The 23,354-nt window shown below is 47.9% G+C and overlaps 8 protein-coding genes and 5 non-coding genes; 8 read left to right on the top strand and 5 right to left on the bottom strand.

The window, feature by feature from the left end:
* Nucleotides 1-835: 835 nt before the first annotated feature.
* Nucleotides 836-4,030, bottom strand: CNAG_12552. XR_001045825.1 has 6 exons: nucleotides 3,185-4,030; nucleotides 2,583-3,126; nucleotides 2,222-2,508; nucleotides 1,714-2,112; nucleotides 1,505-1,660; nucleotides 836-1,444 (listed from the first exon to the last, which is right to left on the bottom strand). It is a non-coding gene; the product is annotated as a hypothetical RNA (non-coding RNA).
* Nucleotides 2,655-3,140, top strand: CNAG_12553. XR_001045826.1 has 1 exon: nucleotides 2,655-3,140. It is a non-coding gene; the product is annotated as a hypothetical RNA (non-coding RNA).
* On the top strand, nucleotides 3,165-4,188 carry CNAG_12551. XR_001045824.1 has 1 exon: nucleotides 3,165-4,188. It is a non-coding gene; the product is annotated as a hypothetical RNA (non-coding RNA).
* A 20-nt stretch (nucleotides 4,189-4,208) lies between these two features.
* CNAG_12550 lies at nucleotides 4,209-5,244 on the top strand. XR_001045823.1 has 1 exon: nucleotides 4,209-5,244. It is a non-coding gene; the product is annotated as a hypothetical RNA (non-coding RNA).
* A 208-nt stretch (nucleotides 5,245-5,452) lies between these two features.
* On the top strand, nucleotides 5,453-6,875 carry CNAG_02371 (coiled-coil domain-containing protein 130). XM_012194720.1 has 4 exons: nucleotides 5,453-5,539; nucleotides 5,612-5,728; nucleotides 5,786-6,045; nucleotides 6,111-6,875. Exons 1-4 carry the CDS (start codon nucleotides 5,523-5,525, stop codon nucleotides 6,785-6,787), a joined length of 1,071 nt encoding a protein of 356 aa, XP_012050110.1. The 5' UTR covers nucleotides 5,453-5,522; the 3' UTR covers nucleotides 6,788-6,875.
* CNAG_02372 (enoyl reductase) lies at nucleotides 6,628-8,515 on the bottom strand. XM_012194721.1 has 7 exons: nucleotides 8,354-8,515; nucleotides 8,128-8,298; nucleotides 7,986-8,068; nucleotides 7,825-7,932; nucleotides 7,631-7,766; nucleotides 7,375-7,552; nucleotides 6,628-7,157 (listed from the first exon to the last, which is right to left on the bottom strand). The coding sequence occupies exons 1-7, from the start codon at nucleotides 8,474-8,476 to the stop codon at nucleotides 7,024-7,026; spliced, it is 933 nt and encodes a 310-aa protein (XP_012050111.1). The 5' UTR covers nucleotides 8,477-8,515; the 3' UTR covers nucleotides 6,628-7,023.
* A 342-nt stretch (nucleotides 8,516-8,857) lies between these two features.
* CNAG_02373 (ATP-binding protein) lies at nucleotides 8,858-12,426 on the top strand. XM_012194355.1 has 12 exons: nucleotides 8,858-9,113; nucleotides 9,165-9,245; nucleotides 9,290-9,401; nucleotides 9,469-9,608; nucleotides 9,659-9,736; nucleotides 9,786-9,890; nucleotides 9,944-10,124; nucleotides 10,182-10,490; nucleotides 10,547-11,173; nucleotides 11,220-11,368; nucleotides 11,419-11,921; nucleotides 11,980-12,426. Exons 1-11 carry the CDS (start codon nucleotides 8,931-8,933, stop codon nucleotides 11,470-11,472), a joined length of 2,019 nt encoding a protein of 672 aa, XP_012049745.1. The 5' UTR covers nucleotides 8,858-8,930; the 3' UTR covers nucleotides 11,473-11,921; nucleotides 11,980-12,426.
* Nucleotides 11,382-14,563, bottom strand: CNAG_02374 (hypothetical protein). XM_012194354.1 has 6 exons: nucleotides 13,422-14,563; nucleotides 13,319-13,375; nucleotides 12,281-13,246; nucleotides 12,000-12,228; nucleotides 11,671-11,941; nucleotides 11,382-11,615 (listed from the first exon to the last, which is right to left on the bottom strand). The coding sequence occupies exons 1-6, from the start codon at nucleotides 14,411-14,413 to the stop codon at nucleotides 11,512-11,514; spliced, it is 2,619 nt and encodes an 872-aa protein (XP_012049744.1). The 5' UTR covers nucleotides 14,414-14,563; the 3' UTR covers nucleotides 11,382-11,511.
* A 79-nt stretch (nucleotides 14,564-14,642) lies between these two features.
* On the top strand, nucleotides 14,643-14,725 carry CNAG_10068. Its single transcript has one exon. It is a non-coding gene; the product is annotated as a tRNA-Ala (tRNA).
* CNAG_02375 (polyphosphoinositide phosphatase) lies at nucleotides 14,657-18,596 on the top strand. XM_012194353.1 has 19 exons: nucleotides 14,657-15,122; nucleotides 15,183-15,371; nucleotides 15,426-15,517; nucleotides 15,576-15,598; nucleotides 15,653-15,699; nucleotides 15,773-15,823; nucleotides 15,876-16,057; nucleotides 16,116-16,216; nucleotides 16,268-16,302; nucleotides 16,352-16,530; nucleotides 16,585-16,816; nucleotides 16,865-16,963; nucleotides 17,017-17,234; nucleotides 17,286-17,423; nucleotides 17,472-17,503; nucleotides 17,556-17,731; nucleotides 17,789-17,818; nucleotides 17,885-17,956; nucleotides 18,019-18,596. Exons 1-19 carry the CDS (start codon nucleotides 15,028-15,030, stop codon nucleotides 18,509-18,511), a joined length of 2,484 nt encoding a protein of 827 aa, XP_012049743.1. The 5' UTR covers nucleotides 14,657-15,027; the 3' UTR covers nucleotides 18,512-18,596.
* CNAG_02376 (hypothetical protein) lies at nucleotides 18,463-20,111 on the bottom strand. XM_012194722.1 has 4 exons: nucleotides 19,530-20,111; nucleotides 19,388-19,481; nucleotides 19,113-19,334; nucleotides 18,463-19,059 (listed from the first exon to the last, which is right to left on the bottom strand). Exons 1-4 carry the CDS (start codon nucleotides 19,983-19,985, stop codon nucleotides 18,707-18,709), a joined length of 1,125 nt encoding a protein of 374 aa, XP_012050112.1. The 5' UTR covers nucleotides 19,986-20,111; the 3' UTR covers nucleotides 18,463-18,706.
* A 117-nt stretch (nucleotides 20,112-20,228) lies between these two features.
* On the bottom strand, nucleotides 20,229-22,177 carry CNAG_02377 (aldehyde dehydrogenase). XM_012194352.1 has 8 exons: nucleotides 21,901-22,177; nucleotides 21,793-21,851; nucleotides 21,580-21,738; nucleotides 21,111-21,529; nucleotides 20,879-21,055; nucleotides 20,728-20,829; nucleotides 20,568-20,674; nucleotides 20,229-20,518 (listed from the first exon to the last, which is right to left on the bottom strand). Exons 1-8 carry the CDS (start codon nucleotides 22,075-22,077, stop codon nucleotides 20,285-20,287), a joined length of 1,434 nt encoding a protein of 477 aa, XP_012049742.1. The 5' UTR covers nucleotides 22,078-22,177; the 3' UTR covers nucleotides 20,229-20,284.
* A 165-nt stretch (nucleotides 22,178-22,342) lies between these two features.
* CNAG_02378 (H/ACA ribonucleoprotein complex subunit 2) lies at nucleotides 22,343-23,334 on the top strand. XM_012194723.1 has 4 exons: nucleotides 22,343-22,643; nucleotides 22,695-22,966; nucleotides 23,020-23,076; nucleotides 23,129-23,334. Exons 1-4 carry the CDS (start codon nucleotides 22,410-22,412, stop codon nucleotides 23,241-23,243), a joined length of 678 nt encoding a protein of 225 aa, XP_012050113.1. The 5' UTR covers nucleotides 22,343-22,409; the 3' UTR covers nucleotides 23,244-23,334.
* Nucleotides 23,335-23,354: the final 20 nt, after the last annotated feature.

Raw genomic sequence — 23,354 nt, 5'->3', positions numbered from 1 at the left:
CTCAACATCACATCGTCGCTCGAAAGGTCAATTTCCTAACACATTCCGTTCTCCATTAAGAGGAAATTACTGGATAAAACCAGTAAAAACTGGCGGAAAGGCCGCCTGGTTGGCGAGAGAAGTACTTTGGACCTAGGGCCGTTGATGCATAAGCTAATGTGGAACGTATTAGCAAGGGAGGCATCAACTGATTTATAGTTGATGAGGGACCAAAGTGCAGCTTGGTGCTAGGAGTCCTTTGGAAGCAGTTGTTCGGGGACAAATGCTCTTTCTCCAGACAGTACATCAGCCGCAAATACGAACAGATGCAGCACACTGAGGCTAACACTCACCCGCCTTGAACAATAGAGCCGAATGGCTTGTCTATGTATCCCTTGCAGCACGCAGTAATTGCCATCGAGCTATGTGACTGTGAAAAGCATATTAGAGTTTGTAATGAGCAGGTTGACATTAGGGAGCGGTGGGAACGAGATCGAGATAGGGAGTAACTAGGGAAGCAGAAGAAGGTTTGGGGACGCAGAGTTTTTATGGGGAACAACAAGATCCGATCTGGTAACAGGGCGGATGTCAGGGTTGTGACGCCGGTCAGCGTAATGCCCGACGCTCAATCAAGGAGAGTGGCGAGAAGGAGAGGATGAGGGCAGAATAGCCGAGGCCTGACGGAAACAGGAGCCGGACTAAAGGCTGACCGATGCGACTTTAGACGTAAAAAGGTCTAGAAGGTGTCAAGAAGCACCGGAACTGGGACAAAGATAAGAGAAGACAACAGTATTGATTTTCTGGGGAAACTATGAAAACTATAAACTACGGTTTATAGTATACTTTTCTTAGTTTTCCTTGCTTACTCATCTTTCTCATACTGCTGACTCACGTACCGAACGGGGCCAGAGGAGGTGGTGAGCATGCCGACCAGAGCATGTATAAATAGCCCGAGGGAGACGGGAAGGTAGAGAGATGGCTGGAGAGAGACCGAAGGACGAAGAGAAAGGTCGAGAAACCAAAGAGAATTTGGACGATGGGCCGCGGTCGTCGGAGGTGGAGGTTTCGGGCGTCACTTGTGCATAGCGCCGTGACAGCGGATGATCTGCAACGCACAGACCGCCGATCACCACCACCATCAATCGATCACCATACACTCTACAAAACGCTCTACGGTCTCAAACAAAGAGGCAGAGAATAGTGGAGGGTACTAGGGGGGTGCCCGAGGCTCTAGGATTCCAGCGTTGCGAGAGCGAGTGGAGACCCTATGTCCTCCGGGGGAACAACGCTCAAGGCGGTTATGCTTGTCTACGCCGACGACTTGGTCATTGTAGAGCGTACCCCTTCCACTATCCACGACATTCTCAATCAACTCTCTAGCAAATGGACCCTCAGCTCTCTTGGCCCCGCGACATACGTCCTCGGCATGCGGGTCACGCGCGATCACCCTAACAAGACCATTGCTCTGTCACAGGCTGTAATCAATACCTTGCTCAAGCGTTTCCCGGGCTCCAGTGTCACGTACTCTGGCTCGCTGATTGTACCCGTCCCGACATCGCATTTGCCACCTCTTTCCTTGCTCGCTATACTGCCTCGCCCACGGAGTCCTCTCCTACCTATCTCACACTCGACGCCTCGGCATCACGCTAGGGGGGATGGAATCTATCAGGACCCTTACATGCTATGGCAGGTTGTGAGGATACGAGGAGATCCACATTTGGATACCCCACCTACTTTTGCGGCTCCCCTATCAGTTGGTGCTCACGTCGACAACGCACCACAGATTCTTCAACTATGGGAACCGAATATATTGCCGCATCAGAAGCAACTAGTGAGGTAGTATGGATCCTCAGCCCCCTCCAGGGGATTGATCTCCCACAACCCGGTCCATCAAAGCTACTTATCGGCAACCAAGCCGCGATAAGCCTCTCAAAAAAACCTCTTTCGCGCGCCAGATCCAAACATATCGATATTAGATATCACGTCATCCGCGAAAGGGTAGAACTTGGTGAATTAAAATCGAATACATCCCCGGTTCCCAGCAGAGGGCAGATTTCCTGACAAAAGCACTTGGCGGAACGCTACACGGAGCTGCAATCCGAGCTTTGAGACTCCAACAGGCAGTCAGGGACGGTGTAACGAAAAAGGGCAATAGTCGAAAGAAAATGGAGAGTATGGTGGAAGAGGTCGATGCATAGATGAAAGTGAGCAACGTACGACTGGGAGAGCTAGGAATACATATCTAGGAGACCTGTGGATTTGATCGCTCCAGGGGCGGATTAGGGGGAGTGTCCGAAATGGACGTATTGACTGCAAATGTGCAGGATCTTCTCGAAGCATTGCCTAGAAGCTGACAAAGGCGATGCTTATATATCTGGCAGTACAGCCATTCCCTCAACGGGCGGCATTACAGGTTCCTGTCGCAATGCCTGACATTGCAGCTTTTCGGGGTTTTCCCTAAAGCTGAAGACTAGGTAACTTGCCAGCTGATGCTAGCCATCGCGGCTTTAGGCGCTCATCTCTGGTTTCCTGTAAAAAAAAATGTCGACAAATACACAGTACGTCATAAAACAGATCTCCGGTTTTTGTGATACCTGACTCACCATGCAACGCGAAATTAGGATGATCTCGAGATATTGACTGCAAATGTGCAGGATCTTCTCAATGAAATCTGTCCGGACATTATTACGAAGAAACCTAAAGTCCATTATCTCTGCCATATCGTGCGAGACGTGATTAGGTTTGGTCCAGTTCTCCATCAGGCTACAGAACGACATGAGAAGTTCAATATCGTGGCTGCACCATCCGTGGAAATGGGCAAGCTAATAGTCATGATGTGGCGGCTTGGTTTGCTCATACTGGAACATGTGCCCATTTGGTAACTGGTGGTCTTTTTGCCACCGAAACCAGTATATGGAAAGCAAGTAATAACGTCCTAGAGCTACAACAAGATCACGGCCTTTGCACTTACCTCGGCTGGTCTGTTCCTAGAAAACTGCTACGGTCTATTATTTATTTATTCATTTATTCAGATCCTGTGGTGGAGAGGACTCGAGTGAAGAGGAGATATATATATAATTGAATCCTTTTAGCTGGTTTCCTTTTTATTTAGAAATCTCTCAATGCAAGTCCGGGAGATTACGCTCTCTAGGATCAACAATATCAGCAAACCCAGTCAAGAGAACCCCTAAACCTAGCCACCCACCCAGATCAAGCCTAGTTTCCCTTTGCCCCTCCTTGTATTCCTTCCCGCTCTTCCCTCGACTACCCGACCTGCGACCCCGGACATTGGTTGGTCGGTGACAAAAACCCAAGAAAGGTATGCCTGGACTTTGAAATCGTACATCACATCTGTTGACAATTATTGGCCACCAGGGAGAGTTGTTCGTGTGGCAGGCGAGAAAGACCATAAACTGTACAGTGTCGAAGCCGCTTCCGGAGTGGAAAGTGGGAAATTGGGTAGTTTGTAAGGATGGGGTAAGTAGACGGCAAAAAGGGGCTGTGTCTGTGCCAAATATAGTAAATCCGACAAGTGCTTTAATCTCTGACATGTTTCAGGATAAAATCTTGTATGGGCGCATCGACAATATTAAGCCATTTCAGAAGGTGACCTGTGAACAGTCACTATAAATAGCAGCATCATCGGACGAATCCGCCATCCCATCCATGGCATGCCCATGATATGAAGGAATGAGGGAGAGTACATTACCCTTTCATCACAAGTGAGGATCTCTACTCATACATCCCCTATGTCTTAGTGCTGACCCCCCATTAAGGCTTTACATTTTCGTTTCGCAGTAGAGCATGATTGTCTAAAGGATAACTGTCCCGTTCGAAGTCTTCGTCCCCGCAAGCAGGAGCGCCAACTGACTTCAAAGATGGCTCCTGGTGTCGACCACGTGGACGATGAGAACTTTGTCATCAACTTGCTCTCACTTCACAATCCTCACCTAATTCGGGAAGTTCTGCCGCCAAGGCTGACTGATCCAAGACGAATTTTTGAGGATCGTTAGGCCCACATGGAGTGTTACGGCTTATTACTGATTTATTTATTTATTATTTATTCAGATCTTGTGGTGGAGAGAACCGAAAGAATAGAGGGAATATATATATATATATATTTGAATCCTTTTAGGTAGTTTCCCTTTTACTCAGAAATCTCTCAATGCAAGTCCGGGAGATTACGCTCTCTAGGATCAACAATATCAGCAAACCCAGTCAAGAGAACCCCTAAACCTAGCCACCCACCCAGATCAAGCCTAATTTCCCTTTGCCCCTCCTTGTATTCCTTCCCGCTCTTCCCTCGACTACCCGACCTGCGATCCCCAGACGTTGGTTGGTCCGCTGACATGGAGCAAGTCCTTTGTAGACTGCAGACTGGGTCAGACCATGCTACCTCACCTTCAAGTCCCAATGCACCCAGCGCAAGAGACTTACCGAAAATGGGTCCAAGTTGGGACGTAGCTGGTTCTCCACAATTCCCCTTTTCAACCTCTCCGGCTCTCCGACATCGACATAGCCTCAGCTCTACATGACCGCACTCTTGTCGGCTCCTCGGTCCCCATCCGCCACTTTGTGGGGCCTCTGCATCACTAGGCCATGACGAATTATGCCGGGGGCGCAACCCTTGGAGCCAAAGGCGTCATGACACCATTAACCGAGCTATATATTAACATTTGAACCAGGTTAATGGTGCTATCATCGAAATCGAGCCTCCAACACTCTCCGGCCAGCGCCGAAACGACCTGAGGATTCGAGGAACAAGTTCCCTCCCTTTCACCGACTATAATCTCAAGATCCTTTCGCTTGGTGACAACGATGCCAGGAGTACGGCTGTCCCCCATCCACCAAACAGCAAGCTCGCAGATTTCTATTTTGACCGGTGCGTCGGCTGACTCGACAAGGTCGGCAAGGCAGTAGAGAGGAGGGTCCCAAGATTCGCCGGTGGCGTTTTCAAGCCACTTATCTTATCGACAGGGGGCCTCACAAGCCATGGGACTGCCGACGAGCTGAAAGCGTGGCGAGAGGCGATGCCAGAGGGGGTGTTCGTTCGCTTACAGAGGGGGATTAGCATTGAGTTGGTGAAGGCAAGGGCGAGGACGTTGGTCCTTTAAAGAAGGTGCATTGAGGACGAGTTGAATGACGGCGAGAGGAGGAAGAAGAGGGAATAATTTTTAGATTTTTAATATTATTTTAATTCTTTCGTATCTATACCAACAAAATAAATCAAACACGAACTTAATGCATCCTCATCAACCTCCCCGGCCGTTAGCTGGCTGAAGCATATCGATGCATCAGTTTGTTGCCTGAAGTATATGTATTAATTTGTAAAATCAATTAAATGATGGATGAATACCAGTTCCTGACAGACAGTACGAAAGAAAGCGAAATTAATAACTTTTTTAAGGAACAATTTAACCTCTGCTTGTGCCTTTGCCGTCGCGTCGCTGCTATTGTGGTCAGCCGTCGTCTTTTTATTCTCTCTTCCGTACTTTTCTCGCTGGTACCTCTGTCTATAACATTTGCCCAGAACACATCCAATAATGCAGGGGTTTAACAGGTGTGTGGCATCCCCTAAACTTTGTCCAGTGGTTCTCCACTTCGTCCCGGATTTCTAATGACTTTCAACTAGATACGTTCCACCAGACTACGACCCCAAGAAGGCATCAACGCTCAACTTGCATCAAGGGAAGAAACATGCATTAGGAAAGCGTGCCAAGGACATCGACAAGGGCATCTTAGTCGTTCGGTATGTTGTTCTTGTGTCAACTCCATCTTATCCTGGATGCTGACCCATTCACTTCAGATTTGAACTTCCTTTCAACATCTGGTGTGGTACTTGCGGCGCACACATAGGTGCTGGCGTACGATATAACGCTCAGAAACGTAAAGTTGGCAACTACTATTCGACTCCTATATGGGCTTTCCGCTGCAAATGCCATCTTTGCTCTGGATGGTTTGAAATCCGCACAGATCCCAAAAATGCGGCATACGTCGTTGAAGAAGGTGCGAAAAAGAAGGACGAAGATTGGGATCCAGAAGAACACGGCGGGTTCAGAATTCATGGTATGTCACGGATTCATGGGTTTTCTGCAAATCGAAATGTGTACTGATCTTGTAACATTCCATAGATACCGAGGCACCTTCAGCGTCTGATACCGCCACGGCAGATCCAATAGCCCACCTGGAGAAGACAATAGATCAGCAAGAATGGGCGAAGAAGGGTACTTCACGCCTCACGGAACTTACCCGGCAATCAGCTCGCCTTTCCGCCGATCCTTATGCTGTGTCGGCCGCACTGCGAAAGAAGTTCCGGGAAGAGAAAAAGGTGATGATAGAAAAGCAGGATCGAGACGATGCTATGAAAGAACGGTATGGATTAGGAGAGGATGTTGATTTAGGTGACGAGGCCGTGGAGGGTGGGAGGGAAGAATGGAAGGCTGGTAGAATAGAAAAGGGGCTGCATGTTCCAGGAAGCTCGACTTTCTCTGTGAAAGGGGTGGACCGTTCAATCGGCCAACAAAAAGGAATCGGCAAAGGAAGATCGAACGATTCGCCTGCACATCTGGCAGAAGTTTTGAGAAAATCGACAGCGAAAAAGTACAATCCATTCGATTCCCCTGTAGCAGGTTTCGGTTCGCCACCATCCTCATCGACATTGCTCGAAGGTTTGGGAGCGAGGGCCCGGATGAAAGAAATGGCAATACCGAGACGCAAGAAATCTGTAGAGGGACGGGCAGTGAATGTGACAGATGACAGTTCTGGAGATGTGAGCTTTGGCCTCTTATCGGGGTACGGAAGCGATTAGGCCTTGTAATCATCATTGGTGTAAAACTTTCGTTGTATTATTTCTAGCATCCATTTGTTGTATGAACAGCGTGTCGTAACCTAATCGCACCTTGATTATATCACTGCACTGTAACTGCATGACTATAATCATAATGATGAAGACATCGAATATAATGATTAATTACACGACTTTGTAGACTGATTGAGGGGCAAACAGCTAAAATAGCAGCATGACCAATCTGGAGTGCTTAGTGCTTAGTAGATGGGAGGGAAAAGACGGTATCTCTTGCCGGGGAAGATTTTGTTGTCAAATTCCCGCTTGTACCTAGCGTATTTACCATCGGCCCATGTTTTCATGAAGAAAGTACCGATGCAGAGATAAATAACAGCTACAGCAAAATCAGCAAAAGGGATTCGCGAGTAGTGATGATATAAAAACAAGCAAGAACGGAAATGAGAGATGAGATGATTCGAAAAGCAAAAAAGAAACTTCCTGTCGGAGAATCGAACTCCGATCTCCCGCGGACGCTGTGGGTAATCCTCCAGTGACAAGCGAGCATACTAGCCGTTATACGAACAGGAACTTGTTGAATGTAAATAACTTACTTCCAATATCACCACCAGTCATGGCAACCAATGCAATCACACCAAGAATCTCAAACCAGTAATTAGCGCATACAGCCACGCCAAAGCCGAGACCAGTGGGGAATTTTCGCGGATGCCCAGGAGGCTGTCGAAGAGATCGAAGGTGCAAGTGAGCATTGAGGTTGAGGAGTTCGGCGACCTAGCGATTGGGTTGATCAGTCAGGAAGCCAATCTTTCTGACAACAAAGCCGTTTGCAGGACCCTGATGGAAACTCACAAGCTCGAAGATGGTCCAAAAGTTGATCCAGCGAGAATCGCCCAGAAGAGTGCCGTCCAAAGCTTGCTTAGAGTATGCGGGTCGATAAAGAGTGAGACCAATGAGAAAACCGCAGATACCCCAATAGTAAAGACAGCTACGCCAAAGCAATTAAGCATGAGCCAAACATCTTAGTTGCTTTGAATCAGGCATACTTTCTATAGACAAAAGAGAGCGGCACTGTCGCGCGGGAGAAGCTGTGAACAAAGGCCGATTCGAAGAAACGCTTGATGAAATGGATCACCAAGAGATTACGGACCGTACTGTATGCAGTTAGTGTTGCACTAAGCGAATCGTAATGTCACGTCGATCTCACAGTTGAAGGGGTGAAGGATCATACTGGCCCCAAATGAGGTGGGAGTAATACAAGAACAGGGGATTCAAAAAGATGGGTCCAACCTAGAATCAAAGATGTCTTTAGTTTAGACATTATGAACGGCGTAGGAGATGCTACTCACATATTCCCAAAGGTACAGCACCCTGTATCCGACCTGCTTACCGAGATCCTTGAGTTTCAACTTTGCACCTTCACCCACGCCATAATCGGCAAGAGTCTTGCTTTCATCTGTCAAAGGAGTAGGTTTTCCAGTAATGTTAGGCACGGTGATCCTTTGTCTGTTGGCAACAAGCTAAGAAGAATGAGTGATGTGGCGAGGAATTTTCGTGATGTGACGTCTGAATTACCTTGGGGAACTTGGCCTGGATAGCTGCCTTGAGCTCCTTGATAGTCACGTCTCGCGGGTGCTTGTTGGCGAAGTCGAGGTTGATGATCGGCTTGCCTGAGGCAGACACAGTGATTGCTACCATTTTAACTCCGCTTGTATGTGGGAAAGAGGCGTATGGAACAGATTGTTCGGTGACGAAACTTCGTTGTCCCCCTTTCCGCGCACAACCGTCCGGCTGCGAGCGACGCGTTCTTCCCGGCTCATTACGTAACACATTAGCTTTGTTTATGAGGTTCATGGTTATGGGCATGGTGTCCAACGCAAGTTATGCATATGGCTTGTCGATGGCATTGTTTGCACGAGCAGGTAATGGTGCATGTGGGCTGCTGGATTAGTGAATGAGTCCTGTCGGACGTGCATGAATACTATTAATCGCCTCGAGAAGTGGGCACGAAGCGCGTCATCGCATGTGTGCTGTCACCAACGGCCGGCCTCGCTACGATATAACAGTTATCTCTCATTCCGTTGATAGCTTGACGGTCAGGCGAATTCTTAATCTCTCAATCCACACAAGCTTATTACCTCCTCTTACAGCCATGACAACAGCAATCCCAAGTGGTCCTTCGCGACTACCACCGCACCTCGCTGATCATTTACCTCCGCCTTCAACTTCGGGCGACTCTGAGTCCTCGGCTCAACAACCAGCTGCCGGAAATGGCTTGGAGACCGGCCTCTTGAAAGAGTTGGCCAGAACGTCCTTGGTTGAGAGCCTCAATAATGTTTGTTTAAAGGCATTCGTTGAGGCTGTAATTCGCTGACTTGTATGGCAGGTCCAAGGGGCCAAAACATTGATTCTCGATCCTGTCCTGGCAGGCCCTCTCGGTCTTGTAACGGAAGTAGCTCTTCTCAAGGTATGCATGAGCCCTTCGCAATCAGCGGCTGACAGTCTGTAAAGCATCAAGCTGTGGATAAGATGTTTTGGTTGGAGCGGGGACCCTTAAACGTCAACACCCGGAACGTCGTTTGGTTGTGTCGCCCTAAAATGGAGTTCATGAACATCATTGCTGGTGAGCTCATTGATATATGGTTCGTTCCCTCGTTATTGATGCCTGTTCTTTTCTTTCTTTCACATAGAGCAAATACGATCTCAACAGCAGAATCCCTCCGCTGCAGGACCTTTAACTTACACCATATTACTGGTGCCAAGAGTAACTGAATTGTGTAAAAAGGTATTAGAAGATCAAGGAGTGGCAGGGGATGTCACCTTATCAGAGGTACGTATATAAAGCACTATAGATGCGATCATTTCTGATAAAACATGCAGTTTAATCTTGGTTTCATTCCTATGGAGGACGACCTACTGTCGTTGGAAATGGAGGAAGTAGCTCGTGATATATATCTAGTAAGTCCATTATTTCTTATGGAATACCTAATGCTCATTATGAATCAAGAATGGGGACGATACTCCCATATACTCCTCGTCTTTAGCCCTAATGACATTTCAGCGCGCCTTTGGTGTTTTTCCGCGAATTTTGGGCAAAGGCGACGGTGCGAAGGTATTTGTTACCGTGCATTTACAATGGAAGATACAGCTGACCATTTGCCACAGAAGCTAGCAGATCTTCTGCAAAGGCATCGTACCTCTGGCCCTTCACAATATAGCGAGATTGAGCCCGCTGAGAAAGTAGACGGCCTGATCATCATTGATCGTTCGGTAGACTGGGTGACACCAATGTGCACCCAATTAACATATGAGGGCATGCTGGACGAATTTATGGGTATAAAAAACTGTACATCAGAGCTTCATAATGCTACGTCCTCTTTGTGAACTAACATTATCCGCATAGCCCATATCGAAGTCGACCCCTCCCTTCTTGACCCCAATCCTGCCGGTACCAATTCGCCCTCTTCTACTGCTCTGCCGTCTGCCACCGTGACAAAAAAACGAAAACACCATCTTACATCTCAAAAGGATGCTCTGTTCCAGGATATCAGAGATCGAAACTTCGCTGTTGTCGGATCAAGGCTCAGCAAATTGGCTAAACGTTTACAGGATGATCGTGGGGTTGTCAAAAATTTCAAGAGTGTAACTCAGATGAAAGAATTCGTGGGGAAGCTCGGCGGCATGAAGGGCGATCAACAGGCCTTGAAATTGCGTACGCTTCTCATGGACACCCTAGGTAGTAATGGGTGAGGCTGACCGTCGTCTTAGATACCGAATTAACTGAGATTTTGATGCGGATCACTCAAGCGGAAGACTTCAATAAGAACCTTGAAGCACAACAGAACCTTGTGGCAGGCTATGACATTTCGACTCAGCTGAGCAACATTGAAGACTTGATGTATCAGCAGACCCCCTGGCAAACAGTCCTTCGCTCGGTCATCCTTATGAGCCTGACAACAGGTGGCATCAAGTCAAAGAATTTTGAGGCGTTCAAACGAGACTTTCTCCAAGTATACGGATATCACCATCTTCCTCTTTTAATTAATTTGCAGTCTCTCAATCTCCTTGTTCGTTCGCCTTCACTGGCCTCGCAAAATTTCCCGGCGCTTCGGAAATCACTTCGATTGCTTGTTGATGACATCAACGATGCGGTCCCAAACGACATATCGTATGTTTACTCTGGATATGCCCCATTGTCTATCCGCCTGGTGCAATGCGTAACTCAAAAGAATGCCATCTTGTCCGGATCTTCGGAGGAAGGGCCAGGAAGACAGGTGCTGCCCAAAGCGCATAGTATATCCGGCTGGAAGGGTTTCGAGGACGTACTGGCAGCTATACCGGGTTCCACAGTGGATGTAAAGCAAAAAGTCGAACGGAGTCGGTCAGATATAGCAGGTAAGTGTAGTGAGGAGGTCCAGTAACTTTCCTTGACATCTATCAGGGCCTGGTGGCGAGCAGTTCACGACAACAGTTGTATTCTTCTTGGGTGGCTGCACATACACCGAAATATCTGCTTTGCGATGGATGTCAAACCAAACCACAGGTCGCCGATTCCTTGTCGCTACTACAGGCATTATCAATGGCAACTCTGTAGGTCAATGATGAAGTGAATAGATGGTCTACATGCTGATTGCCCTTAGCTCATTGAAAGCTTTGGAGACAAGATGCCTGTCCCATTAAAATCACAAGGCTAGAATATGGGAATGTGGAGATCGCATGCAATTAAAATATGCTTAGAACCCCCTTCCAATCAACACACTGCCTCCCGAGTAGTCCCCATTAACCTCCTTTAGCCGCCAAGCAGTGAGGACGCCGTTGAAGTCTAGCCGAAGTAGTACTGCAAACCATTTGAGCATCTACCGCTTCGTCGAATCAAGGCATTAGCAACTTACATTGTTCAATGTGTCGAGCCATCACAGTGTCTGCCTCTAACTCTCTTTCCTCCTTGTCCATTTGCATTTTGCTTTTTGCACCCTTTTTCACATTCATGGCCGCTGCTGTGAAACTGGCTTGGCGAGACATCATTCGTGAGATTTGAGCCGCGCGTATCGTTCGAGATAAAGAACTTCCACCATCTGCAATGGACTTATCTGGATCAGCAGCGCCCGGATTTTGCGTGTCCAGGAGAGCACCAAAGAAATCAGTAAGAAGCTCATGCAGTGTCTTAAGATCGGCGTAAGCTGATGTGCTATCATTGGGAGTAAAAAAAAAAAACACGAACATCATTGATTTCTTGAACCGCCTGCGCCCGTTCCTTGACCATCTTCCCTACTTCTTCCCCATTGATGCCTTCCATCAGCAACTCTGGCAAGACATCGCCACCCCAGCGTTCTACCAGTCCTGCAAAGCGCCTGCATGTATCTAGGATGTCACGAATGACTGACGCCAAGTTGATATCGGCAATGAGGAGCCCTTCTCGAAGAAAAGAGAGGTGGAGAGTGTGGAGTTGACTGTTGTCTGGAAAGTCAGCGCCAACGAATTTCCAAACCTGCAATCACTGACCGAAGAGTTAGGAAGTCCAAATATACGCTTTGCGCTTTGTTTGGCGTTGGAGGGACACGGTTGGATCTCAATGTCTGACCATCGCAAGGCACTGAATACGTATCTGAGAATGGAGAAGCCGCACGTCGCCGCTCGCCGCTTTCAGTTGCCGGTGTTGAGATAGCAGTACGAACTTTCGTAGCTGTTGGAGTTTGGCGCACAGAAATGGAACCTCGCAGACTTGAACGCCTCAACGAACCTCCCAATGCAGGTGCTGAAAGGACTGTCTCTAGACCAAGTTGCTCCAACAGCCTCTTATGCTGCACATCAATGATGTCAGTCATGAAATGACTTTGAAGCTGATCGATGAAGAATAACATGAGTCTGATTGTTCCCCAAGCAGCTCTACCCAATCCCTTACGTGTCTCTACTTCTTCGTCTGTGCCGCCTTCAGTCACCCCTGTCCATTTACGTCTTTGGCGTTGAGCTGCGCTAAGCGTGGTCCAGCAACTAAGCACCGAGAGATGAGTATGACGCAAGGCCGTCAAATAGGCTTGAATATCTGAGTATGCTGATAGAGCCTGAGGCGAGATGAACAGATCCAGTGGCCAGGTGACTGGCGTAGTTAATATAAGGGGAGTTCCAAGAAGGGAAGACGAGAACATTGCTCGAATCGAGTTTCGGTGTTCTACCGTATCGTTCTTGCTCTCAATGCCGGTTTGTTTGGGTGTCTTCATAGGTATAGTAGGTAGCATTGCTCTCAAAGGTCCTTTCTCCAACTTATAGTGCAAAGAGTCAAGCTGAGAGTCCATCTCGGCTGAGGTGCCCACACTGGCGCGCCGAAGAATGAGATCCAGGTCTTGTTCGCGAATGATGGATGACGAAGAGTGGGGATTGGATGTGATAAGTCTATCTAGGCGTAATTGTGATATTCCACGAATGACGGCAATACAGTAGTCGGTTTTACGCAGCAGGAAAAAGTTTCCACTATTGGAAGCGAAGTAAAAGTATTGTAAGCTTCCTGAAAGCTTTTTCTCCGACAAATATCATTAGACTCACAACATCTCAATGGCCTCAGCTACTTGAGGACCTGTTAGAATGTGTCTCCAAAGCCATCTGTGATCTAGTTAACTCTGATTCAAGTTAATGAAAGTTTACGTACTCTCCAACTTCCGCCCTAGCCTTTTCAACAGCCTCCTTCAAGCCGTCTCCAACTTCTAAACTTTTCACAGCCATTAACTCTCCTCGCAGATTATCCACCAGACCTTTGGGCAATGATTTTCCTTCTCTCTTCAATGTCGCAGCCACACGGCCCACGTATAATATACTTTCTCTGGTGTTTTCCTCGACTGAAACGGGTAACATATCGACGTTAAGGGCATAAACTCTATGCTGAGGTGATAATGGGTCCACCCCGACAATGCGGCCTATTGAAGGGCTGGTCATTGGTGACTCAGATGACGTTACTCCATATAGAGTGAATGACACAAGATGGGTAAGGAACAAAACTTGCAATGATTTGGCAAGGTTTGAAAATATACCCTGTAAAAAAGGGTTTCCAGTCTGCGATTTGAAGACGATCAAATCTATGAGTCTGCCGGGAGACCAGTTATCTCCTCTCCGATCGAGAGAAGACAGTTGGTCCACTATTTGGCTAAGGGCAGTCAAAGGTGCCCGCCACCGATCGAACGTTGCCACGATACTGGACAATGGCACATAACCCTGCTGGTCTTGAACCACTGTTGGGTCGAAGGACAGCACTCTGGCTTCTGTCTCAACAATAAGAAGCTCGTAGCCATTCAGCACCTCGATTATACTTGCGGCTAAGGTCATAAGATACTGATTTAGCTTGTCATTGTCACCTTTGTCATCCATAAAGACCTCTCGTTCCTTCCCTTTGCGAGAGGGGGGCAAGCTCTCTGCTAATACAGCCTTTCGACCACAATCAATTGTGTCATTGGCCCATGTTCTGATTTTGCGATACTGAAAGGCGAGATCAGCCAGTGAATTTAGGGATGCTATCTCTCCGGGGTGGAGATATTCGGTGAGCGACGGCGATGCCTTGCAAGTAAAAGGCGCTGCTGGGGGAGAAGGATAGGGAATGAAGAACGAAGACGAGTGGCCGCTGAGGATTAGAAGTATCTCGGCGAGCATATCGGATGTGTGAAAAACAACAAACGAGGCAAGCTGTCGGCCTATTCTACTCGAGCTGGCCGGAGAAAAAGCTCAAAGAAGCTGATGTTATTGTTCTCTGGCTGACTGCCGTTTCGTTCGTAGTTCGTGCAGTGTTGTTCGTTGTTGTCGATAAGACGCGCAAGAGGGCAGAATTTGTTTACATTTGGAATTTATATAACAAGCTATACCATCTTGCTCTCCACATATCGGGGGTGTGGTCAAGGGGTATGACAAGCGATCCGCAATCAGGACGCTTTTCGCTTAGCCTGGGTTCGAGTCCCAGCTCCTCCACTTTTTGCACCTCATATTTCTTGAGCCTTCGGCTTAGTAGGGTACGTAATAGTATTTCGGAGTAACCTCCACCCTCCCGCTTCACCGACAACGACACAACAAGTCAGCCCGTCAGCCAAACAAGCTCTTCATTCTATTGACGTTCAACTTTTATCCACAAGCTACGCCTTCATCAAAAAAATCGCCCATGTCCCCAATCCACTAACAATAACCACTTCCCACTTTCACTTCGATCATCACTTTGGAGGCAGCATATTCTTGATATTCCAACCGGATAAGCCAAGGTTTCGCTGTTCCCCGTCATGGACCGCAAAGAGGAGGGTCGGCAAACGAAAGAAGATGCCACAGCAAATGCACTCAATTCACTTTCTAAATTCACTTTGTTTCGGACGAAAACGTGGGTTCATATCATGGGAAGGCGAGCATAGGCCACTCAGTGCTGATCATTACGGAGTAGACGTCTCTACGTGATTGCATCAACCGATAATATCCATCGTGTCCTAAAGATTGACCGCACAGATCTCAACGCTCTCAATGTGGTTGAAGATTCGACGTCCTATGATGAAATGGAGTTACATCAACTTTTGAGGATGGTCAAGGATGGGAACAAAAGCCAAGGTGGTTTGGATAAGGTTATGGATTTTTAGTGCGTCCTGGTTGTCATTGTTACTGTCACAGGATACATTGATAATGATTGTAGTGGGCTCATTGGATTCATTCGGTTCACAGCCTCTTGGTATATGGTTCTCATGACTAAGAGGTCCGAGGTTGGACTGTTAGGTGGCCATTATAGTGGGTTTTGGGTATGCTTAGAACGCTTTGAAACCTAAGCTGAAGTAGCATTTTACAGTCTATCACTGTGACGATACTACGGTGGGCTACTCCGAGCATTTCAAAACCGTTTGCAGACTTACGGATGTCTATTAGCTCTATCCTATTGGTCCTAAGGTTGAAAAATCCGCACAGGAAACTAAGTAAGTTTGCGAATACTTATAATGATGCCTAATATTTAAATCATTCTATCTTTCTGAGCTTATGATTGTGCAGGATGATTAATACGTTTAACCTCGTCGACCTTTCCAAGAACTTCTATTTCTCGTGAGGCAACTCTTCAAAGAACTCCAGTCAGATGTCTTAAGTCCATTATTAGGTACTCCTATGATCTGACCAACACTCTTCAAACGAACCTGACAGTATCTGCAAATAATCGCCGTTGGAATACACGTTTTATGTGGAACCATCATCTCTTATCACCCGCGTTCGACCTTGATGAACCACGGGGCAGGAGTAGATGGATAATACCTCTCATACATGGGTTTGTGGACCAAGCGAGTGAGCACGCATAGTCTTATCATGGTTGCCAGCTGATCATTTCCTTTGTTTCAATCAGAAATTCATGTATTCTCGCGAACCGTTTACCTCACGCTTATTGCAAGGAGATCCCGACATTATGCTGGAGCTCGATTCCTTACCAGAGGAGCCAACGAGCATGTAAGTAGCCTGATAATAGCATCATCTTAATCGTTAACTGTGTGTAACTAGGGCCATGTCGCAAATGAGGTTGAGACTGAACAAATGTTAGCTTTTGCATTTGTATATGTGATGAAAGCTCATCATTTGTGGTAGCGTTTCTGAGCCCCTTTCAACCTCGTTTGGGCAGCACGACAGCTCTAGGTCTGAGCAACTCATCTCAGACTTCAGTGCTGGTTGTGGGGGCTATACCAGTTTTGTGCAGTACAGGGGAAGTATTCCAGTGATGTGGCACCAGGAATCAAATCAAATGACGCCGAGACCACCCATAGAGAGTATGTTAATATTTTTAACATGCATCGGAACGAGTTAGACTCATAGATTATCAGTCACAATCAAGGACCCCTTTTACACTCCTGCTGCGAAGCATTTTGACGACTTACTGGGCCGGTATGGTGCCCCGATATACATTTTAAACCTTATAAAATCCCGGGAATCTGTTCCTCGTGAAAGCAAACTGCTTTTTGAGTACGGACAATGTGTCAAATATTTGAACCAATTCCTGCCAGAAGGAAAGAAAATGGAATATATCGCTTGGGATATGTCACAGGCAGCTAAAAGGTAAGTTCCAGGCATGCGCAAGAGAAGGTGCTCAAATGACTTCTCCAGTGGGCAACAAGATGTCATAGGGGTCCTCGAAGACATCTGCGAGGAGAGCCTTCAGGCCACCAATTTCTTTCATGGTGGGCCAGCCCGAAATGTCGTCGGGTAAGCCTTACAGTTAATTCAATAGAGCTTGGACTAATTATGCGTGGTTGAAGTGCTGGGCCGTGTCGAGATCATCCACTTCTACAACATGGAATTCTAAGGGTAAATTGTGTTGACTGTCTAGACAGAACAAATGCTGCCCAATTCGCCATCGCTAAACGAGCTTTGGGTCACCAATTGTATGCTCTAGGGTTTCTCGCAACCCCCTATCTTGAGTTCTCGTGCGATGCAGTCGATGTCCTGACGGAGATGTATCATGATCATGGAGACAGTAAGTGGACATATGCACTCTCAAGAACCGTAATCCTGATTAATAGAGAAGCTCTGGCTTGGCAGTACACCGGCAGTGCATTGGTCAACCGAGTAGACACGTACAGGAGGACGAAGGCGACTCAGTGGAGTAGTCACTCACGAGATATACTTGAAAACATCAGGCGTTTCTATAATAACTCTATGCTGGGTAAGCAACGGTTTCGTTGCTGGCTGTGCCCTACTGACCATCTTGTAGACGGTGACAAGCAGTCTGCCATAAATCTATTCGTGAATAGTTTCTGCTGTTTTGTAGGCTGTTGGTTGTACTGATTGCACGAAGCTCGGCGTTCACCCCTCGGTACCCACGTACGACCTCACGCGCCCAAATTATCGGCAATGGTACCATCCCTCTCACTTAGAGGACCCAAAAGCGGACGATTTGGCTCCCATCAATCAAGTGTACGCTGAATATTATAAGCCTGATAAAATGTCGGAATTCAGTAACATGTACGCTTTGTAAGTCATCGAAACTTCCTGCGATCACATTACTATTCGAGGTTAAATTTTATTTAGCAATATGAATTCTACCTCAAGATTTCATGCGTAAGCCATTGCTATTTTTCCTACAGATGAATACGAGATTAATCATGGATTATTGAATGTCAATAGGAAATCAAGGTACGACAAAGTGTCGAGCCCGTTCGAGCCTCGTGAGCAATCCAGCCATAATTCTGTCCCAAAGTACGCTTCCGTTTGCTTCGCCAAAAATAAAAGATTAAGATGGTAACCGCTAATTTGGCCAGCGCTCGTCGCATCGCCCCTAGGTGGGCCACCGTAGCCGAGACATCTGGATCACCACATCAACTTTCGTCGTCTCCAGACCGACCTGTTAGGCCCAAAACGATCCAGTTCGAATCTCCCCCATCTGCCATCGAGTTATTCATCAGATCCCTGTATGACCCTCAAGATCTGCCTGAGCGGATATTGAGTTATGAATTTTACACTCATTACACCGAGTCAGAGGGCATCGATATGGTCTGCGAGGAGCAGGATCTGGAGATGTACCGCATGGTAGCCAGAATGCAAGACGGAGGAGACGAAGAGGAGCTTTTACACGGCACCGAAATGAACATGAAGTTGAGAATGAACGATCTCCCTGGAGATAGCGGAGAATTGGCTGTGGAAAGCCGTCAGCGACTGTCGAAGGACATGTCCACAAAAGACAAGCAAATTATAGAGAGGTACATCAACATGCTTAGTGTACCGCTTTCTACCGGAGGCGAATATAGCTTTTAATGTCTTTGTTGTATATGTATGGTAACGACTTGGTGTAAACATCCTGTGGCGAAATGTATAAGTACACCAGTGAGACGATTTTCCTACGATGTTTTCTTCCGATAAGTTGGATCCAAACATTTACATTCGATGCCCGGACACAAGAAACCACAAAAAAAGGAAACGTATGGGTAAACAGTGAACGGTAATCAATTATTAGAGAGTAACTTCAGCTTGATCTTCCTCTCGCGCCTGACCATAAAGAGCTCTAGCTTTGATCATCGCCGCTTCCAACGGAATGATATCCAATTCTCGGATTTTTAAAGCCGTCTCCACCAGATGCTTAGTCTGCTCCCATTCAAACCTCTTCTGGTCTCTCTCATCTTTCTTTTGTTCAAGCTCATATTGTTCCCTGCTGAGGGCTTGCTGCTTTTTCGCTAATTCATGCTTTTCGCGATCGCGTTCTTCACGAGTACGCTCGAGGTAGCTAGCAGGGAGCACACGACCAACCAAAGATGAGTCGGAAGGAATAGTGGCAGAGCTGCCATCGTTAAGACGTCGGCGAACATCTAGGAGGAAATTAGCTATTTGACATTGTCTATCTTTTGAGACAGAAACATACTTCGCTGCGCATCATCGGCAGCTGCCTGTGCAGTTTCCGGAACAGGGATACCGCGGATAAGGGGCCCATTAACCTGTCGAACGGCTACTTGAGAAGCAGACTGGAGAGTCTGGTTGGACGAAGACCCTTCGGCATTCTGCCCAGCTTCGTGGTCAACTGGAGGAAGCTCTACGAAGATTGTTTCCCAGAAGCGGTAGTTGCGGCAGATCTTATTCAGTTTTTCTGACACAAGTTAGCGAACATGAAACGCGCCATCGCAATCTGGTGATGCTCACTTTCGACGTCCGGAATGGTCATGGTGGTGTGGTCCCCATTGGGATCTTTAAGCCATTCCTGGGCTTCAAAGAACTTTTGCTTAATGTTCTCCACCTGCCTTGCGTCAGCGGATATTCACGGCTTTAGTCGCCTGGCACTGACTTTATTTCTGATAGCCTTACTTGAACGCCTGATAGGACCATGCTGGGCATACAAGTAGTCCCTAAAACGCGAAGCACCTTGATGCAGATTGCCGCCATCCCTGACGCCCATCCAGTAGTAGTGGCCTTGATTCTTCATTTCCTCTGACCATTCCATCAGGAGCTCCATAGAAGACTTGCCGCCCTGCATGGCGTCCTTGTGCCAGCTGGGGGCACGGTCCTCCCACCATCCGATCTCTGGGGGCGGGGTGACGCCAGCCTCACCCCTTGTGGAAGGACGACCGCGTCGGCGAGCGGCGACAGCGTTGGGGTCTGTGATGGGTTCTTGAATGCTGGCGAAGTTTGCTGGGGTGTGGATGCTGCCCGAGGAAGGGGGCGCAGGGTGGTCTGCTGGCGGGGTGGGATGGGAGAAGGAGAGGCCTGCCGGGTTTATGCCTACAAAGTGGTGGTGGGCCATTGCGGGTGCGACACGAGAAGACGGCGGGAGAAAGAGCAGGCGCGCGGTGTAAGCAGGCAGGGAAAATGGGAAATGGGAACTGGGAAAGAAAAGAGAAAAGCGAGGATTGGGCAACACACTTTCCCGCTACCATTATTGGTAATCCCGCATATTCATATTCAAATTCCCAACTGGGCAATTTATTCGCCTCCCCGCGGAATGTGGAGCTCGCCGCCCCTTATTATCATGGTACACAGACACACAGTAGCACACAACACCGTCTGCATGGCTCTTATCTACAACCGCTTTATGCATACATCTTATTGGGGGACAGCCACCCGCTTCATCACACTCTTGGTGCGGTTAACGACATCATAAATGAAGGAAGAGAGAGAAACGCCACGACCAGAGTTCTTCCAACCGCTCCAGGGCAATGAGGGGTCGAGCGCGTCAGACTTGTTGAGGTAGACAGTACCGCACTCTAGCTCTTCCGCGAACTGGTTGAAGACGGCGAGAGATTGAGGGTCACTGGGGTTAGTCCATACCGAAGCAGTCTGCAGACATCGTAAGACGCGTGTTCTCTGAAGGAGTATTCGCACATACCAAGCCGTAGACGGAGTCATTCATCAAGGCCAAAGCCTCCTCATCATTCTCAACCTTCATAATACCAACAACGGGGCCAAAGGTCTCTTCGTTCATAATCTCCATAGCTGTTAATGACATCTGTTAACGATATGGACCGGTACAATGTTGAGAGCCTTACAGTGATCTACATTGGTAAGAACAGTAGGGCCAACCAAGGCGGTTCCTTCTTTGGCCTCAGGGAAGAAAGACTCGTCAAGCGCAACCTGAGCTCCTGCTGCGACTGTTCACATGTCAGTCGAGGACGGTACAAAAGGACAAAAGACACTTACTGGCGTCCTTAACCTGCTTCCTAATCCTAGAACCACTTGCCACACTGACAACAGGGCCAAGTGTAGTGTCTGGCTTGGAGGGGTCGCCCAGCTTGAGCTGCTTGGCGACTTCTACAAACTCCTTAACGAATTCGTCATAGATGGCAGAGTGCACATAAATACGTTCCACAGCAGCGCCTAAAGTAATCGCGGTCATTCAATTATGCACTATGGGGTACAGGGCAGGACTCACATGACTGGCCAGAGTTGTACACCACACCATCAACAAGCTGTTCAGCCGCAAATTTGATGTTCACGTCCTGCCTAACATAAGCAGGATCATTACCGCCGAGCTCCAAACAAGTGCCCTTGAAGCCCTTGCCACTGCCCGCGGCTTGCTGCACGGCACGCCCAGCGGCAACACTACCAGTAAATGACACAAAATCAATTCTAGAATCGGCGACAAGATGTTTAAGGGTGCTCTCTTGAGAGAGGTGAACCACCTGTAAAACGTTGGCGGGAAGGCCGGCTGCTTGCCAAGTGGACACCCATCGCTCAGCTGGGGAAGGGGTTTGAGGAGCCGGCTTAATGATAACCGCGTTGCCGGAAATGAGAGCGGCCACGACAGCGTTAACGAGACAGAGGTGGGGGTAGTTCCAAGGAGAAATCACACTGTGTGATGTCAGTCGAATGTCTGCTGAGCGCTGACGGGCACGACGTACCAGACGACACCGAGAGGTTGCTTAATAAAATACTTTTCCACACCTTCGACAGGAGGCTTCGGTTGAGGGACAGGCTTGAGACATTCAGCAGCAATGTCAATGATGTGACGAGCCCTCCAGAGGGTACCATTAGTCTCTCCAGTACACTGGGAGATAGGCCTATCTTGTTATTAGTGGACGTCCTTTGGGCTTCCAGAGTTGGGCTCAACGCACCTGCCCATCTGCGTGGAGATGTCCTCGCAAATGACATCGGAGATCTTTTCAAATTCCTCCTAGAAACAGGGTCAGCGGAAGTCATTCCCACAGTTAGACGGCCCTTACAAGCCATTTATGAGCAATTTGGATACGCTTTTCGAGGGGAACCTTTTTCCAACTCTTGTGCGCCTTCACACTTTGGGCGATGACGGAATCGAGCTCTGGCTGAGCGAGGAGAGGCCTGGTACAAACTGGCTTCTGAAGGTAGGGGGATATGGTTGTCTGGATGTTGACGTTTGACATTATGCGTTGAGTGGATTGAGAACGTATACGGAACTATGGGAAATGATAATGAGATGGATGTCTTTCGTTATAATCGCTCGTTACATAGTACCGAGCCGTCAGATATCTCGTCACACAAAGTCATGACGCAATCAGACGGAACTTCCTTTCTGCCTCAGTTTTCGAAGTTCAGCCAGAACTCTGATAGGACCCTAAGAGTCACGTGATATGTGTTAAAACCACCGGCCGACCATTTTTTTGCGTTTAATCCCGTTATTTCTTCGGCGCAGAGTTGCGCAAAACCATTTGACGGATCCATCTCCAAAGAAAACAAAACCTATACTTAAATCAAAATGGCCCCGGAATCAACCCCCAAGAAAGAGAAGAAGGACAAGAAGAGGAAGTCCGAGGTTGCCGACACCTCTATCGCTCCCGAGCCTGTCGCCCCCGAGGAGGGTACCGCTAGTGCCGAAGCTGTTGCTATGGAGGTTGATGGTGACCGAGCTTTGAAGAAGCAGAAGAAGGAGAAAAAGGAGAAGAGGAAGAGTCTTGCTGCCGAGGGTGCTGAGGAGGTTGAGGACAAGAAGGTGTGCACTTCCCGCTTTGCTTCACAACGATCGCTGACTCTTTTGCAAAAGGCTGAATTTGCTGTCCCTGCCGATGCCATTTCCCCCATAGCTTCCCCTCTTGCCGGCAAGAAACTCTCCAAGAAGCTGCATAAGACTGTCAAGAAGGCCTCCAAAGCTCGTCAGCTCAAACGTGGTGTAAAGGAAGTTGTCAAGGCGCTCAGGAAGGGTGAGAAGGGGTTGTTGTTGCTCGCGAGCAATATCACGCCCATCGATGTGATCTCCCACTTGCCTCTACTGGCGGAGGAGGCTGTTGGTGTGGAATACTGCTGGGTATTGAGCAAGTGAGTATATTTCTGGAATGTTTAGAAGGCCAGTCATACTGATCAAGTTCCAGGGAGGAGTTGGGTCTCTACGCCGGTACTAAGCGGGCAACATCATGTGTTCTCATCAGGCAAGTTGTTTCATTGCTGAGATGACGAGTATGTGAACTGACAGAATTGCAGCACAACCCCCAACAAGAAGGCTACGGTCAGCGAGGAGGATCGTGCGGAGGTCAAAGCAACTTTGGAAGAGTGCATGGACGAGGTCAAAAAGCTCGAGACTGTCATTAAGTACTAGGATCTGGGCATAGGAGAAGGTTTTTTTAGAGTTACCATTGTAGATTTACGCATCTGCAGCTTGGTGTGTATGTATATTGATTCTCGCTGCACGGTAAGGCATACAAGGCCA

The sequence above is a fragment of the Cryptococcus neoformans genome, chromosome 6 (assembly GCF_000149245.1).
Source record: "Cryptococcus neoformans var. grubii H99 chromosome 6, complete sequence".
Taxonomy (NCBI): Eukaryota; Fungi; Basidiomycota; class Tremellomycetes; order Tremellales; family Cryptococcaceae; genus Cryptococcus; species Cryptococcus neoformans.
The sequence above is the reverse complement of the archived record's forward strand: the minus strand, read 5'-3'. Positions and strand labels throughout refer to the sequence as shown.

Excerpts from the sequence above, each read along its gene's own strand:
- CNAG_02371 (XM_012194720.1), top strand. Across the intron at positions 5,729-5,785 it reads AAGGGCATCTTAGTCGTTCG|ATTTGAACTTCCTTTCAACA; the intron begins GTATGTTGTTCT and ends CATTCACTTCAG. Across the intron at positions 6,046-6,110 it reads CGGCGGGTTCAGAATTCATG|ATACCGAGGCACCTTCAGCG; the intron begins GTATGTCACGGA and ends AACATTCCATAG.
- CNAG_02376 (XM_012194722.1), bottom strand. The coding sequence starts at position 19,985 with ATGGCCCACCACCACTTTGTAGGCATAAACCCGGCAGGCCTCTCCTTC. Across the intron at positions 19,335-19,387 it reads GACCATTCCGGACGTCGAAA|AAAAACTGAATAAGATCTGC; the intron begins GTGAGCATCACC and ends AACTTGTGTCAG. Across the intron at positions 19,060-19,112 it reads TGCCGATGATGCGCAGCGAA|ATGTTCGCCGACGTCTTAAC; the intron begins GTATGTTTCTGT and ends ATTTCCTCCTAG.
- CNAG_02375 (XM_012194353.1), top strand. The coding sequence starts at position 15,028 with ATGGACCGCAAAGAGGAGGGTCGGCAAACGAAAGAAGATGCCACAGCA. Across the intron at positions 15,372-15,425 it reads GATAAGGTTATGGATTTTTA|TGGGCTCATTGGATTCATTC; the intron begins GTGCGTCCTGGT and ends TAATGATTGTAG. Across the intron at positions 16,531-16,584 it reads GCCGAGACCACCCATAGAGA|TCACAATCAAGGACCCCTTT; the intron begins GTATGTTAATAT and ends ATAGATTATCAG.
- CNAG_02378 (XM_012194723.1), top strand. The coding sequence starts at position 22,410 with ATGGCCCCGGAATCAACCCCCAAGAAAGAGAAGAAGGACAAGAAGAGG. Across the intron at positions 22,644-22,694 it reads AGGAGGTTGAGGACAAGAAG|GCTGAATTTGCTGTCCCTGC; the intron begins GTGTGCACTTCC and ends CTTTTGCAAAAG. Across the intron at positions 22,967-23,019 it reads TACTGCTGGGTATTGAGCAA|GGAGGAGTTGGGTCTCTACG; the intron begins GTGAGTATATTT and ends ATCAAGTTCCAG.
- CNAG_02372 (XM_012194721.1), bottom strand. The coding sequence starts at position 8,476 with ATGGTAGCAATCACTGTGTCTGCCTCAGGCAAGCCGATCATCAACCTC. Across the intron at positions 8,299-8,353 it reads TCCAGGCCAAGTTCCCCAAG|CTTGTTGCCAACAGACAAAG; the intron begins GTAATTCAGACG and ends CATTCTTCTTAG. Across the intron at positions 7,158-7,374 it reads GACTGGTGGTGATATTGGAA|CTGTTATTTATCTCTGCATC; the intron begins GTAAGTTATTTA and ends ATTTTGCTGTAG.
- CNAG_02373 (XM_012194355.1), top strand. The coding sequence starts at position 8,931 with ATGACAACAGCAATCCCAAGTGGTCCTTCGCGACTACCACCGCACCTC. Across the intron at positions 9,737-9,785 it reads TAGCTCGTGATATATATCTA|AATGGGGACGATACTCCCAT; the intron begins GTAAGTCCATTA and ends TTATGAATCAAG. Across the intron at positions 10,491-10,546 it reads TCAACAGGCCTTGAAATTGC|ATACCGAATTAACTGAGATT; the intron begins GTACGCTTCTCA and ends CCGTCGTCTTAG.
- CNAG_02377 (XM_012194352.1), bottom strand. The coding sequence starts at position 22,077 with ATGTCAAACGTCAACATCCAGACAACCATATCCCCCTACCTTCAGAAG. Across the intron at positions 21,056-21,110 it reads GTACAACTCTGGCCAGTCAT|GCGCTGCTGTGGAACGTATT; the intron begins GTGAGTCCTGCC and ends CGATTACTTTAG. Across the intron at positions 20,519-20,567 it reads ATGACTCCGTCTACGGCTTG|ACTGCTTCGGTATGGACTAA; the intron begins GTATGTGCGAAT and ends CGATGTCTGCAG.
- CNAG_02374 (XM_012194354.1), bottom strand. The coding sequence starts at position 14,413 with ATGCTCGCCGAGATACTTCTAATCCTCAGCGGCCACTCGTCTTCGTTC. Across the intron at positions 12,229-12,280 it reads TTGGACTTCCTAACTCTTCG|TCAACTCCACACTCTCCACC; the intron begins GTCAGTGATTGC and ends TCCAGACAACAG. Across the intron at positions 11,616-11,670 it reads GGCTCGACACATTGAACAAT|TACTACTTCGGCTAGACTTC; the intron begins GTAAGTTGCTAA and ends AATGGTTTGCAG.